The sequence below is a fragment of the Gasterosteus aculeatus genome, chromosome 15 (genome assembly GCF_964276395.1).
Source record: "Gasterosteus aculeatus chromosome 15, fGasAcu3.hap1.1, whole genome shotgun sequence".
Lineage (NCBI taxonomy): Eukaryota > Metazoa > Chordata > Actinopteri > Perciformes > Gasterosteidae > Gasterosteus > Gasterosteus aculeatus.
In genome coordinates, this window is record NC_135703.1 from 6279193 (window position 1) to 6291782 (window position 12590).

The window sequence follows — 12590 nt, forward strand, 5'->3', positions numbered from 1 at the left end:
CATTACAAGACGCAGGGAAGTCAAACACACGTAATAACAGGGCCGGCTGCTGTTCCTTTGAAACATGTGGCTACCTAAATGATCCTAAACAAGATAGATGACAAGGATAAAGCAAACCATAATCGGCATTTTGCACAATGGGAACATAATGGTCTGAAGAGAACAAGGGGACAGAGCACGCGGAGCTCCTGTTCCCATCGCCCGGAGCAGCACACCTAGTCGAGAGCAATTAAAATGAGAGGATTCAATTTTGCCAAACACCGGGAACCTGAGATAAATCTTCTATCTCATTTTCCAGCGGAGGACACCGCCTCACGCCGCCGCTATCATGTTTGTTGTGGTATTTTGAAGAAAACAGCTGGCGACTGACAGAGTTGGTAAAACACCCCCCCCCCTTTCTCCAAATGATGCTAATCCCAATCATTTGGAGACCCAGGGGTGAGAGAGGGGTGAAAGAGGGGGGGCTGGGAATACATTTGGTTTCAGACTGTGGTGTTGGTGGAGAATCTAGACAGTGCAAGGGGGGGGGCTGAGCAAAGGCTGCGTGCTTTCCACAGGGGCAGAAACCCACTTACATGAACTGATTCATATTTAATTAACACATGACTCTGCAGTTACTGAAGTAATTTGTCCTCTTGTTTGGGTGGGACGCACACGGGGAGGAACGCTCGTACCGTTGGAACGCAATGCCGAATTCTCCAAACCTCTTTCCCCTCTCATACGTTCTAATAAAATATTTGATCCAGCTTCTCTTCAGCTGGTGTTTATTTGCCTTTTATTTGACAACTCATTTGTTATTCATTGAAGAAAGTAATAAGATGAGTAAGGCCGAGTACAAAGTATCATCAAGAGCCACATGAAATAGTCAATAGGCCTGATATAACCGTAATCCTCTTCAAACTGCACTGCATACAGCACCGAATAGTGTATTATGCCGGCGCCGCGATGCCTGCTGAAAGCTAAAAAGAAGAAGAAAAAAAAAAACACCCCTGAAAAAGTGACGCTTTTGTTTGATGAGATGGAATTGCATGAATTATAAGTGAGATTCCTGTGTGAGGTGTTTGGGCCCGGATAAAGAAAGGTGGGCCTGATTTACAGCGTACCAGCGCGGTTGTTGGTGGTCTCCATCACAAACAGGGACTAACAACACGAGGCAGAAACAATGAGACATCAACAACATCGGCCAGTGTCCTTCACCACCGCAGTCTGATTCAATAGAGAGATTTTAGATGATCGTCAGCTTTTAGAACCAGAGTTGAGGGTTATTAGGGATGAGTACCATCTCTTATTTATCAATGGGGATCTGCACATAATGGGCCTCAGTTGCATGCTGGGTAACCGGGCTGAATACTGCAGGCATCAACTTGCCATGTGAAGGTGTCTTACAGGTGTCAGTTTACTGACACCTGTTCGCTCTCAGGATGAGGAGACGCACAGAGCTGTTGTCAGGGAAAACCTAAATCTTTTTTAAATGTATACTCTTCTTTGATTGATATTTCAAATGCTGAGTGTAATTAGAAACGGAGTATTCCCATTCGATATTTTTCATCCTTCTCTTGGGATTACCTCAACTTTATGGAATCACAATACTGAAATGCTTGGGTCTCCCTTTAATATAGATAGTTAATCCATTGACCTACTGTCTCTCAGGACTTCACTTATTCCATTACATTATCAGGCTGAATAATAATAAAAGGGTTTGTTACTTATCCCAAGGAGACCTTTTTAACAAAACTGTAATGCAACTGATGCAGCTAACATGATTGATCCTGTAAAATTGAGTTGCGCGGCTGCGAAAAGTGCTAAAAGAGAATTAGGTTTAAATAGGTTTTAGATTTCTGTCTGTTACAAATAGCAGCGTCACTATTGCACATGAACCTTTTTCTACTTTCTCATCCGGGAAGCTGGTTCAAGAAAAAAAAATATTGTAGCATTCCACTTTATTTGCATAACCCTGCCCCGCTTAAAGGCAGGGGAGTCACCGAGTGATCTCAGAATTTGCATGCTGTCACCTTCAGAGACTCTTCTGTCATTCAGAAAAACAGGCAGACATGAACCCATCTCACATCTACTGCAGCAATGTTAATTAGGAAGCATGGCATCCCACTGCTCCGGTCCTCTCCAGACGCCGAACTGACATCTTATGTATTTAAATCCCTTTCATGTGCCCTTATTATAGAGGAGCGAATGATGGAAAATGTCATCATCATCATCACCGGCGTACAATATTTTTGCATGCACATAAAAATAAAAGCTAAAAATGACTCACTACTGTGTATATTTGTCAGCCATGTCTTATGTATCATGCAGTGTTTTAAACTAAAAAAATAAAATTAAAATAAAAACTGAAAAATAATGACACATGGAATGATAAAGAAGTCAGTAAATGCCAAATTGGCATAGCCTAAATGTCTCTTGTGGTGGCGAAAGGATTGTCAGCCATGTATGGTCATGTGAACGAAGCCAATTAAATTTGTCTTGCTTTAAATATTTTTGTAATGTATTTATACTTTGTCTTTTTCCTCACAAACATCAAACTTGCACTTCTCTGCTGTGTTTTTGGCCATTCTGTGCCGCAGGCTCAGCGGTTTGGAGGCCGTGGTGCCAACCTCGCCATTGATGAGGAAATAGTGCCCTCTTGTGGCTTCACACGGAAACTAGACTCAGCCCTGATCACCGGCAAAGGTTGCTAATTCTGTAATTTGTTATGGTACATATTAAGATGACGCTGATAAGATGTAACGTGAAAACATGAAATAAAAACAGACTTCAAGAAAAATATGTCCCTTATCTCATAAAACAATGTGTTTGATGGAGCTATTAAACTGCAGATAGCAGGGGCACGCTCACACTGAGGCATGATGAAACACGCATGTAACTGTGATCACACATCAGTGCCGTGTTGTGATACACAGCGGAGACGTCTGCAGCTCAAAGACAGAGGCCTCTACCCTAAAAGTAGCTCCATAAACATCTGAACATAGTGTTTTCAGTACAACCGAATCAATAACCCACAACCCGACCTCACCACATTGACAAAAGGCCTCAAATTAGAAAGAAAAACTCACTTCAAGACATTTCTTTAAAAAGAACATTTTATTCATTGCAAAGGCGGCATTGGGAGCTTCAGTGTGTTCTATGGCTTGTGAACAGACAAGAGTCATGGAACAAGAGAGCCCCACCCATGTTTACCGAGGAGGAATGTTATGGGCGGCTGCTGTGCAGCTGCTGCACGACGCCGCCTTAAGAGGAATGCTACCGCACCGTACGTGGCTTTCAGCGTGACCCCCCCCCCCCCCCGCGGCTCGGCAGTAACGTTGGGATCCACCTCTGGTAGTGTGCGGGTGTCTCTTGGGACTTCACCGAGCCCTCGGTTGATTCTATCCGTCCTAATGCAACCTGAGGAAAATGTGAATGCACTTCACCGTTTCCTGATTTCAATGCTCCATATTGTTCTGGATGTACAATAAAAAAAGGGGCGGATTGAATGTGTCCAACTACACCGCGCACATGGGCACAGTCTGGTAAGCTGACATCACAGAAGAATGCACAACTTTGTCCCAGATTCTTTAGTTTCAAATGATCTGCTACATTGTTTTGTTTTTTCGGACAACTCGACTCATCCACACAAGGGAACTTACCGAGGTTGGCGCGCCGGGCGATAATATCATTATTCCCCTGGAGCTGGTTTCGAGCAGCCGAACAGCCTCGACTGTAATCCAGAGCTGTCAACATTCCACCATAGCAGCAGTTTGGGTTTAGGATTGTTTACAGAAACACTTTGGATCGGGAGAAGAAGGAGGGGGGGGGGGGGGGGCGTTACATCTTGCATGTGGAGAACAAAAAAAAAAAAAGAAAACCACTCCTTATATTTGGTATAATCTCACGCCCGCCGCTGTGACTGTGCCCAGGTTTAAGAGCGTACGAATCATTGGATCAGACCCAGCATGGGATAAAGCTAACAACAGTGCAGATTGAATACAGTACGTGTGTGTGTGTGTGGGGGGGGGGGGGTGCGGCTAGCTCGCTGGGTAGCAGGTGCTGCTGATGCGTGAGGTACAGCGGCGCTCATCACTGCTGCCAACGGGCCGCGGCGATGAGAAAGGAAGCCGTGTGATTAAAGTGGAACCCGGCGAGGAGAGCCGGCGCGCTTCGGCACACTGCCGGTTCTTCTCGGTAGTGTTTGGGATGGCGGGCGACATCATTGCAAAAATAAAAATAAAAAAATCGGGGTGAGCAGGGCCATTCAATACAAAAAGCCCGACGGGTCCCCACTCAGTCCAACCCTCATAGACACTCATGCACACACACACACTTTCTCTAGCATCCTCACACGTTATTTAAGCAGAGGAAAAATATATTAACATTTGCATTACAAAACCGCACAAGGGCCTCAGTGTAGTAAAATACGTCTTCTGTCAGATAGAAATGTGCTCAAGGATCCGTCCGTCATTTGTCCTACGTATGCAACACCATCTATTCCCATTTATTAAAAAATATTCCCACCGCTTAATGGGATTTGAGGCACTGGATTATATCTCTGTACATTAAGTCCCCCCCCCCCCCCCCTTGTCAAAGTTTGTTCAGCGAATGGAAGCTCAAATCCGGAGAACTAAATGATGACGGGGAGCACGTAGCACGTAGCCATTAGACACCACAGTTGCTCCAGGCCGACAGTCCAGCTGTCGGGCTCCGTGAAAATGTTTAAATCTTTCTCAATTCATTCCACCAACAACCTTAACTCCCCTCTGTGAAGCGGTTCAAGGCATCTGTGGTCCGGTGTGCTTCCCGTGCGTTTCCCACGGGGCCCCCAAATAGCCGCACAGCTGGCTTACATGAACAAGAGGAAAGCACAAAATAATCGCAACAGTTTCACAGCGTGTTGGCATTCCGGCCTGAGCAGGACCCCCCTCACCCCCCACCCCCCGACCCCGGGGCTCAGTCCACCGGGCCCTGGAAGATCAACTTGGAGCAGCCCTGGGTCAGGCACAGCTGGGTGGCGCAGAAGGGGCAGGCGGCGTGGAAGGCGTGGGTGCCGTGGGGCAGGGGGATCTCGGCCCAGTACTTGACGGACTTCTCCGAGCACACGTGGCCGCACGGCACGAAGGCGTGGGTGGGGGCCCCCGTGTCCACGTAGAAGGCCGGCTCGCAGCCCAGCCACAGCGGCACGTAGGGCCCAACCACCCGGCACATGGGACACTCCCGCTGGGCGTTGGGCTCCTGCTCCGAGCGGTGGCCCCAGTTGTGGTGGCCGTGCACGTGGCCGCAGGCCAGGTAGACCCACGGCTGCTTGTCCTCCAGCGAGGAGAGGGCGCGGCTGCGCTGCATGCTGGGGAAGGCCAGCGTGTTGAGGCCCACGGGGCACTGCGGCCGCGCCGCGTTGATCTCCTGCCGCAGGGCCTCCAGGTGCTTCTGGGTGGGCGTGTGGAAGAGGCCCTCGGCGGTGCGCCACAGCAACGTGGCCCCGCACAGGTCCACCAGGGAGCCGTCCTGCAGCACGTTGTTCTCGTGCTCCACCTGCGAGAGAGGAGGGGGAAGGGGAGGGGCATTTAGCATCAGGCGGGAGCGCGGTGCTCACCGCCGCGCCGCGTGCTCGCGGGGCTACTGACCAGTTTGCCGGGGGTCTGCGCCGAGCGGGTTTCCCTCAGCGTGTAGACGTCCCCGCAGACGGAGATCTCTCGCCAGACGCCGGGCTTCGACTCCTCCGTGAAGCCGCCCCTGGGGTGCATCACCAGCACGCCGTTGGTCGTCAGGCCGTCCATGTGGCCGTCGGGGTTCTTCCACTTGGCCGCCTTCTCCTGCGGGGGAGGAGGAGGGGGGGCGAGACGGGAGCACAGAGGTGAAGTGACGCGGCGAAAGGTTTTCCCTTCATGGGATCAGAGTGCGGCACTCACCCCGAGGAAGATGTTTTTGGAGGAGTCGAAACCCGCAGCGTAGATGCGCGCCGTGTAGGGCGGGTCGCGCTCGCAGACGACTCGGCAGGCGAAGCGGGAGATGGTGCTCTGCGTGATGGGGGTCTCCTCCCCCCCCTCCTGGCCTCCCGCCACTGTGTCCGTCACCACGAAGTCTATGGGGCTCTCTGTGGATCGCCCGATCTGCCGCAGAGGAGAAGAAGAAGAAGAGTAAAAAGCAGAAGAAGAAGAAGAAGCAGAGGACCACCAGCTGAAACAGTGTCAACAGACGGGCTGGTACCTGAAACATGTCGGTGTCTTTGTCGTGGCAGTACTCCACCACCACCGTGTGGTTCCTGGACAGCGTGTAGGAGATGCTGTGTTGGCCTTTGCAGTTCACCGCCTGGAACACGACAACCAACTCGTTAACAACAAACACAACAAACATGTATCCCGACAGTCAAGTCAGCAGAAACCCTTTTCACAAACAAGCCGCTGAGGGTCAAACCACAGATCAGCGCAGAACAAACCCTCGCTATTGAAACGAACAGACAGAGTCGTGTCCCCGAGAGTCAGAAGACTGCAGCGCTTGTTGGGAGAGACCATTTCTTCGTGTTCCTTTCCACCGCCAGGCGTTTTATTGCGATGGACTAGAAGTGGCTTTTCATAGGAAGAAATAAATTATTTATATTATTACAAGCACAGATCTGTGACAGGAATGTCTAGCGGAGGAAGAGGGGGGAGGGAGCATGGAAAGTCACACCCCCCACGACGGTGACCTTAAACGGCCCCCTGGCCTCCCTTAACACAAGCTCGCCAGGCACGGGATGAAGGGGGGGGGGGGCGGGGGGGGGGGGGACGCCACATGTGCTAGTATCATCATGCTCTAATCTCCAACTTCCATTTCCTAAAACGAGAGCGAGCGGGGAAGTGGGTCATCGGCGCTCCGCCGTGACGCCGCCGACAGACGGGAACAAACGCAACGCTGCAACCGGGCCTCGGCGCCGCGGGCCTCCACCTGTTCGCCCGGCTATAAAAGAAGTTACATTTCGGAGCGCTCGCCACTCCAAACAAATATGTGCGGCCTTGGCGAGGCGCAGAGGTAAGCGGTTCCTCTGGCTGCCGGTTCTGCTTGGGAACCTAAAGGGCAGGAATGCCGACGCGTTATACTGGACCAGGCGGTTTCTGGCAGGAACTTTGTTGCAGGAAAGGAAAGCTAAGGAGGCCCTGGTAGGAACTACAGTTATTGTACCGGAAAGGTCAACATACGGGGGATGGAGGGGGCTGCCAAACAACAATGCAACGCAGCTCGCTGGGGCTACTGAAATCACTGTAAGAAACAAAGGAATCTCTCGTTTTTTTTCTCCCCCCAATGAGATTTTTCCTCAGCTGTCATTCTTGTACCTTTTAAAGCCGCTGAGCTCAATGACCATACGGACCCAGGGGGTCCTGTGAGTTACCTTGCTGGCCTGCGGCGTGTTGAGGATGTGCACAGTGCTCGGCTTCACGCCGTTGGCTTTGGTCCTCCTGTACAGGGCGAAGCGGCTTTTCCGTCTACCCCGGTCCCCATTGGGGAGGGAGCCGTTGTACCTGTCACAAGAAAAGGGGGGGAGGGTGGGGGGCAGCCAATTAGCACCACAACATTTTATGGAAAGAGAACCGGTCATTTTGGCCATCACACCTGTCCGATGGGACTTAAAAGGTTGAATTATTGTTATCACACGAGTAAATGAGGATAATTACAAGCATTTCTGTGTTTCGTGAAGCATATATATATATATATATATATATATATATAAATTATTATATATATATAAAACCCTTGGGTCAGCAGGAAAGAATCCCCCGTTTGCGGTCAGCTCCTCTCCCCATCCACCAGCTGGTTCCTACAGCTGGGACACCCCATGCTCCGCTCCCGTCCAACACACGGACCTTCTGCCTCACAACGCTGCACCGCGCAGACACTTGGTTTGACGCAAACATCGCCAGCAACGGCCTCACGCTTTTGCATCACTGCGCACATCACGGGGTGGGGGGGAGCGAGCTCTTCAAAACCGCTGCGTGATCTGCAATCCGGTGTGGCGACACAGAAGCAACGGTGGGACACCAGCGGTCCACCCGTCCCGTGTCTCCTCGCGGCTGGCCGGGCATGGAAGCACATGGTCCGGAGGGGGGGGTGAATGATACGGTGGACAAGATTACGGCAAACACAGGAGGGAAACGAACAAACGATGGTGGACGAGTGACCGCGTTAGTGTTTGTAAATCTAGGGTTGATTGATAATTGTGGTTGATAAAAATGATTAGAGGGGAAAGAACACACATCAAATGGTCCAAATCAGTCTTGATAAGGAACACTGATGATGTATTAATTATATATGCACTTGAAGTTGAACTAACTCCATCCTGACTGTGCTTATTCAACCTGCCCTAGAAACTCAAGCGCCCCCCCCAAAAAAAGTGCAGCTAGGCATGTGTGTTTAAGTGGAATACACACATATACAACACACAATAAGATGATATTCAGTTTGTAATTTCTGCGTGATGACTTCCCGCCATCAGAATATACTCCCAATAATCACGCCGTCTATTACATCGAGGAAAAAGATTCTGGTGTTTAGGAACCACCACCGTCACATTAGCTGCCACAGGACTTTCAAAGCCGACCTTTTCACCTGCGCCAGACAGGCAGCGGATTTACCCTCCAACATTTAGGAGCCGGGATTAGAAAACTCCGTCACGTCACCCGTCGTCCCGGGCCGACAGCACCTCCTACCTCTGACACTAAATGGAAGGCGATGCGTTCACAGGAGGAGAGGGCCGGTGGGAGGGGGGGTCAAAGAGGACGGCCCATTGGCAAGTTGACGCCTCGACGCAGGACCGCAGGCTATTAGTGCCTCAGAGAGGTCAATTTAAAACGGCATCAACAGCACATCACCAGCACGTGGGAGGCAGCCAGATGGCACACGGTGAGCGAGAAGAGCATCAGTCATCAGATTTAATCTGACCGGTATAACCCGACACAAGACACCAACGCCACATCGTCTGCACCAGGACCCTGTTGCAGAGCAGAGGACGGCAAAAGGAGGCGTCCTCTCTTTCTGGGATGAAAGGAATTTCTAAAAATACAACATTTAAAAAAAGCCACCAAGAATCGGTGTCTGAGTTTTTGGTTGTTGTTTTTTTTTTTAAACCAGAGATGTCTCAGGTTGATTTGTATACTTCCTTTACAAAGGGGGGGCTCTTCAGGGAGAAATGTACAAAGTTCCATCAAAGGGCCCAGTCTCCCAGTCACAATGGACAGAGGAAGCTGAGAGGAGGCGAAGGCCGAGTCCCGATCAATCCGTCCTTTGAGTTCCAGGATACACCCCCTTCTCACTGACCAGCACCAGGCCAATCTGTCCGGGCAGACATGGGAATGTGTGTGTGTGTGTGTGTGGGGGGGCATCCATGCAAGTAATAAAAGCCACCAGGCTCACGGCAACAAAGCGCTGAGGGAAGGGCCGCTAAAACAAACGTTGCTCCACGCCATCAGCCATCTTGTCTACCATCAGTTTTATCAGTGGGGTGTGATGTCATTGCAGTGATTACACACCCGACACGTCTGATTCAAATACGTGTCTTTATGCCGGGGAGGAGGGGGAGGAGGTGGGGGGGGGAACAAAAGCATCCGCTGCAAACATGCCATGTGCTCAGCCCGGAGGGTAATAAGCAGTCAGCGCTTTTTGTCGCCTGTAATAAGCAGTGTGGCCGTGAGGGTTTGTGTGGAGGGCAAAGCACCAAAGCACACGACTATGATCTGTGTGTACAACCTTTATATGGGTTTCATTTCATGTGCTTCAAACAAAAGCCTGCAGACAAGTAATCTCTCTCTATATATATATATATATATATATATATATATATATATATATATATATATAAAAACAAACTTTCTAACCAGTGTTCATACAGAGCTCCCTTTCTGGCGACACATTGTCTTACGCAGCAAGTTTGAAACAAATAATTAAATCAATCAGCAACTATTATTATTGTATTATAAAAGTGTTCTAGTGTATCATTTGCTGCCTCAGATAAGAACGACTAGGTTGTTTCCGTCCAGGTACTCCACGTTTACCTTTTATTATGATGTAAAGATTCCCATGGATGTGGTGATTTTAAAGGATCATCCATACACCCCCCCCTCCCCTCCGTGCTGCTGTCCTTTACTACCTGACCACGTGACGTGGGACATTAAACTATTTGGACGCCTCGGTGGTCTTTGGATCAGTTCCGGCATCGTGCAAGTGGTTCAAACCATGGCCTTGTAAGTGCATGCGCGCTGGAAAAGCGTGGATGCGTGCGAGCCACAGCTACAGACAGTTGAGACACTAGGAAGAACCCGGGGGCCCCGTGGGAGGGGGGGCCCATACCCACTTCCGAATTCCTGACTTTTAAGATCGGAACGAGCGCCCCGGTCAAAGCGGCTGTGTTCCGGGTTACTTGAGTTGCCCTACACCGGATCTTAATAGAAGAGGAGGGGGGGGCGGTGGGTTCTAACGGTAGCTAGATTGTTGTTGTTTTTTACCGGGCCCGACCCGGGAGACGTTTCATGAACGCTTCTCTCGGTTCCACGCGTGTCTGATCTTGAATCTCGTGAATCTCAACAGGGCTCGATGTGTTTCCTTTTCATCCCCCGATTAAATCTAGAAGATCACGCTGCACACAAGTCGATGTTTGTCTAAAATAAACAAAGTAGAAAGTTCACACGTTATATTACCGACTTTACGCTCACCTCGCTACGTCACCGGCTGCCCTCTTGTGAAACTTCCTCCGAGATAAATTATTTTTTTTAAAACACTGGAGCTCTGGACTCTAATACGGTTATATTATCACCCAGATATTTATATATATATATAAATGATATTATGACACTTACCCGAGCACCACCAGCTCGCCGTACTGCACCGGGTCTTTGGACGGGGCGCAGTGCTCCTCCTGGCCCGAGGAAAACATGAGGCTCCGGGCTTCACTGACCAACATTAGCTCTCCCGCAACAACAAAAAACCACGTATCTCCTAAAGAAAAACACGACGGGCTCTCATTTCAGGAGCTGTATCCAGCGGCGCGTGTCTCGCAAATGCGGGTTTCTATCAAAATAAACTGGTCTAAAAACTACTTTAGCGTGACATGGCGAAAAAAAATATGTAACTTACTTGGCGGTTGAATCCGCTCGGAAGCGACAACACACACACAGCGAGGAGCAGGGCCGGAATGTACCATTCGCTACTTCTCCACTTTGTGGAGGGGGGGACGCCGTGACAAATATTTGTTCAAAATTGTGTTTTTGACCCGAGTGGGCAGTGTGAGGTTATAAAAGTACCTAATTCTATTAGGGGAAGGTACTCTTTGTATATGTTATTGTTGGGTGTAAATGTTATCGTACTCGGAGCAAAATGTCCCCATTGTTGTCACCTCACAGTATCCATGGATCGCACTCTGTGTTATGTAAACAAAGAGTACAATCTGGGCATTCTTAAAGGATCACTACTTTTTGTGTGTGTGTTTGTGTGTGTGCGTGCGTGTGTGGAGTTTCCCGTATTTCATATCTAACGAGAATGAAGGTTAACACATATTTTCGTCATACTATCTATTAAATAGTTGCATCATTTGAACAGCTTCTTTTTCAGCAAAAATGTATCGAGGATCACATTGTTTTTTTCGAAATGACCGCTTTTGTAAAAAAGTTACATAGGCCTATGTGAGCCCACAAAGGGTTGGGCAAAAATGGAAAATAATCTTCCTGGTACATTTTCTGATTGTGATATCATGTGGAGAGTTTAAGGACAGGGAAATCAGGTTGGCTTATTTTATTGTTGACCCCCTGGGCCCTTTCAAGAACTTTATTGGATTATGACTTTATTTCAGTTGGCTAATGCATGTGATTGTTTGTGAAAGATAATGATGTCTGTATGCCTGGGAGTTTTATTTTCTGAATTGCTATTGCTCATTTTTATCATTTCATGGTTGTCTAGCTTTCTATTCTGATCTTTCTTTCTGTTGGTTGCTGGCCTACAGGTATATGCTGATTTCTCTCGTTAATATCTTATTATTCACCTGGCTCCATGTGAGAAGATGCAAATCAGTCTAATAATACCACCATGGCCCAGTAATCTGCTTAATAGCTTCTTCGGAGAATGACTCGCTAAATGGCTCACGTGGCCAAATGTCAACGCCTCATGAGAGGATGTCATGAACCTCTCAACGTTCCAATGTCCCACAAGTCCAGTTGTTCTCACACCTTTCCGATGAATGTGCCACATCTACTCTTTGTCTGGGCTTCTCATCAACATTTTACTGCCTCTGTCTTGTTTTCACAAGAAGATTCATGGCAGGAGGGGCCTTTACTGCTTCAGGCCCCTCCAGTGGTCCCATTGCTTGTGCAATTATGGCCTCCTGTTTGAACTGGTGTTCAGTTTCAAAGAGCAATATCACCTGACACAAAAACAAAACGTAGTCGGGGGTCATTGGGGCCCAATGAAGGAAGGCTGCTACGTCCTCCCCACCCATATTTACTGCACTTCTGCAGAACAAAGAAGATTCATTGATGTGTTATTCCATTTTGGTAAGCTTCACAACTCTGATTCTGGTTCTGTTCACGGCTGTGCATATTTGTCCAATAATAGTGCAGAGGACTTAACTTCAGCTCCTTCAGCAGTCG

At 48.9% G+C, this 12590-nt stretch overlaps 1 protein-coding gene across 1 annotated transcript; it reads right to left on the minus strand.

Annotated features, from left to right (window-relative positions):
* Positions 1–3077: 3077 nt before the first annotated feature.
* peli2 (pellino E3 ubiquitin protein ligase family member 2) lies at positions 3078–11239 on the minus strand. Its single transcript, XM_040200001.2, has 7 exons — positions 11086–11239; positions 10809–10947; positions 7352–7481; positions 6193–6294; positions 5895–6095; positions 5610–5798; positions 3078–5517 (listed from the first exon to the last, which is right to left on the minus strand). The coding sequence occupies exons 1-7, from the start codon at positions 11150–11152 to the stop codon at positions 4939–4941; spliced, it is 1407 nt and encodes a 468-aa protein (XP_040055935.2). The 5' UTR covers positions 11153–11239; the 3' UTR covers positions 3078–4938.
* Positions 11240–12590: the final 1351 nt, after the last annotated feature.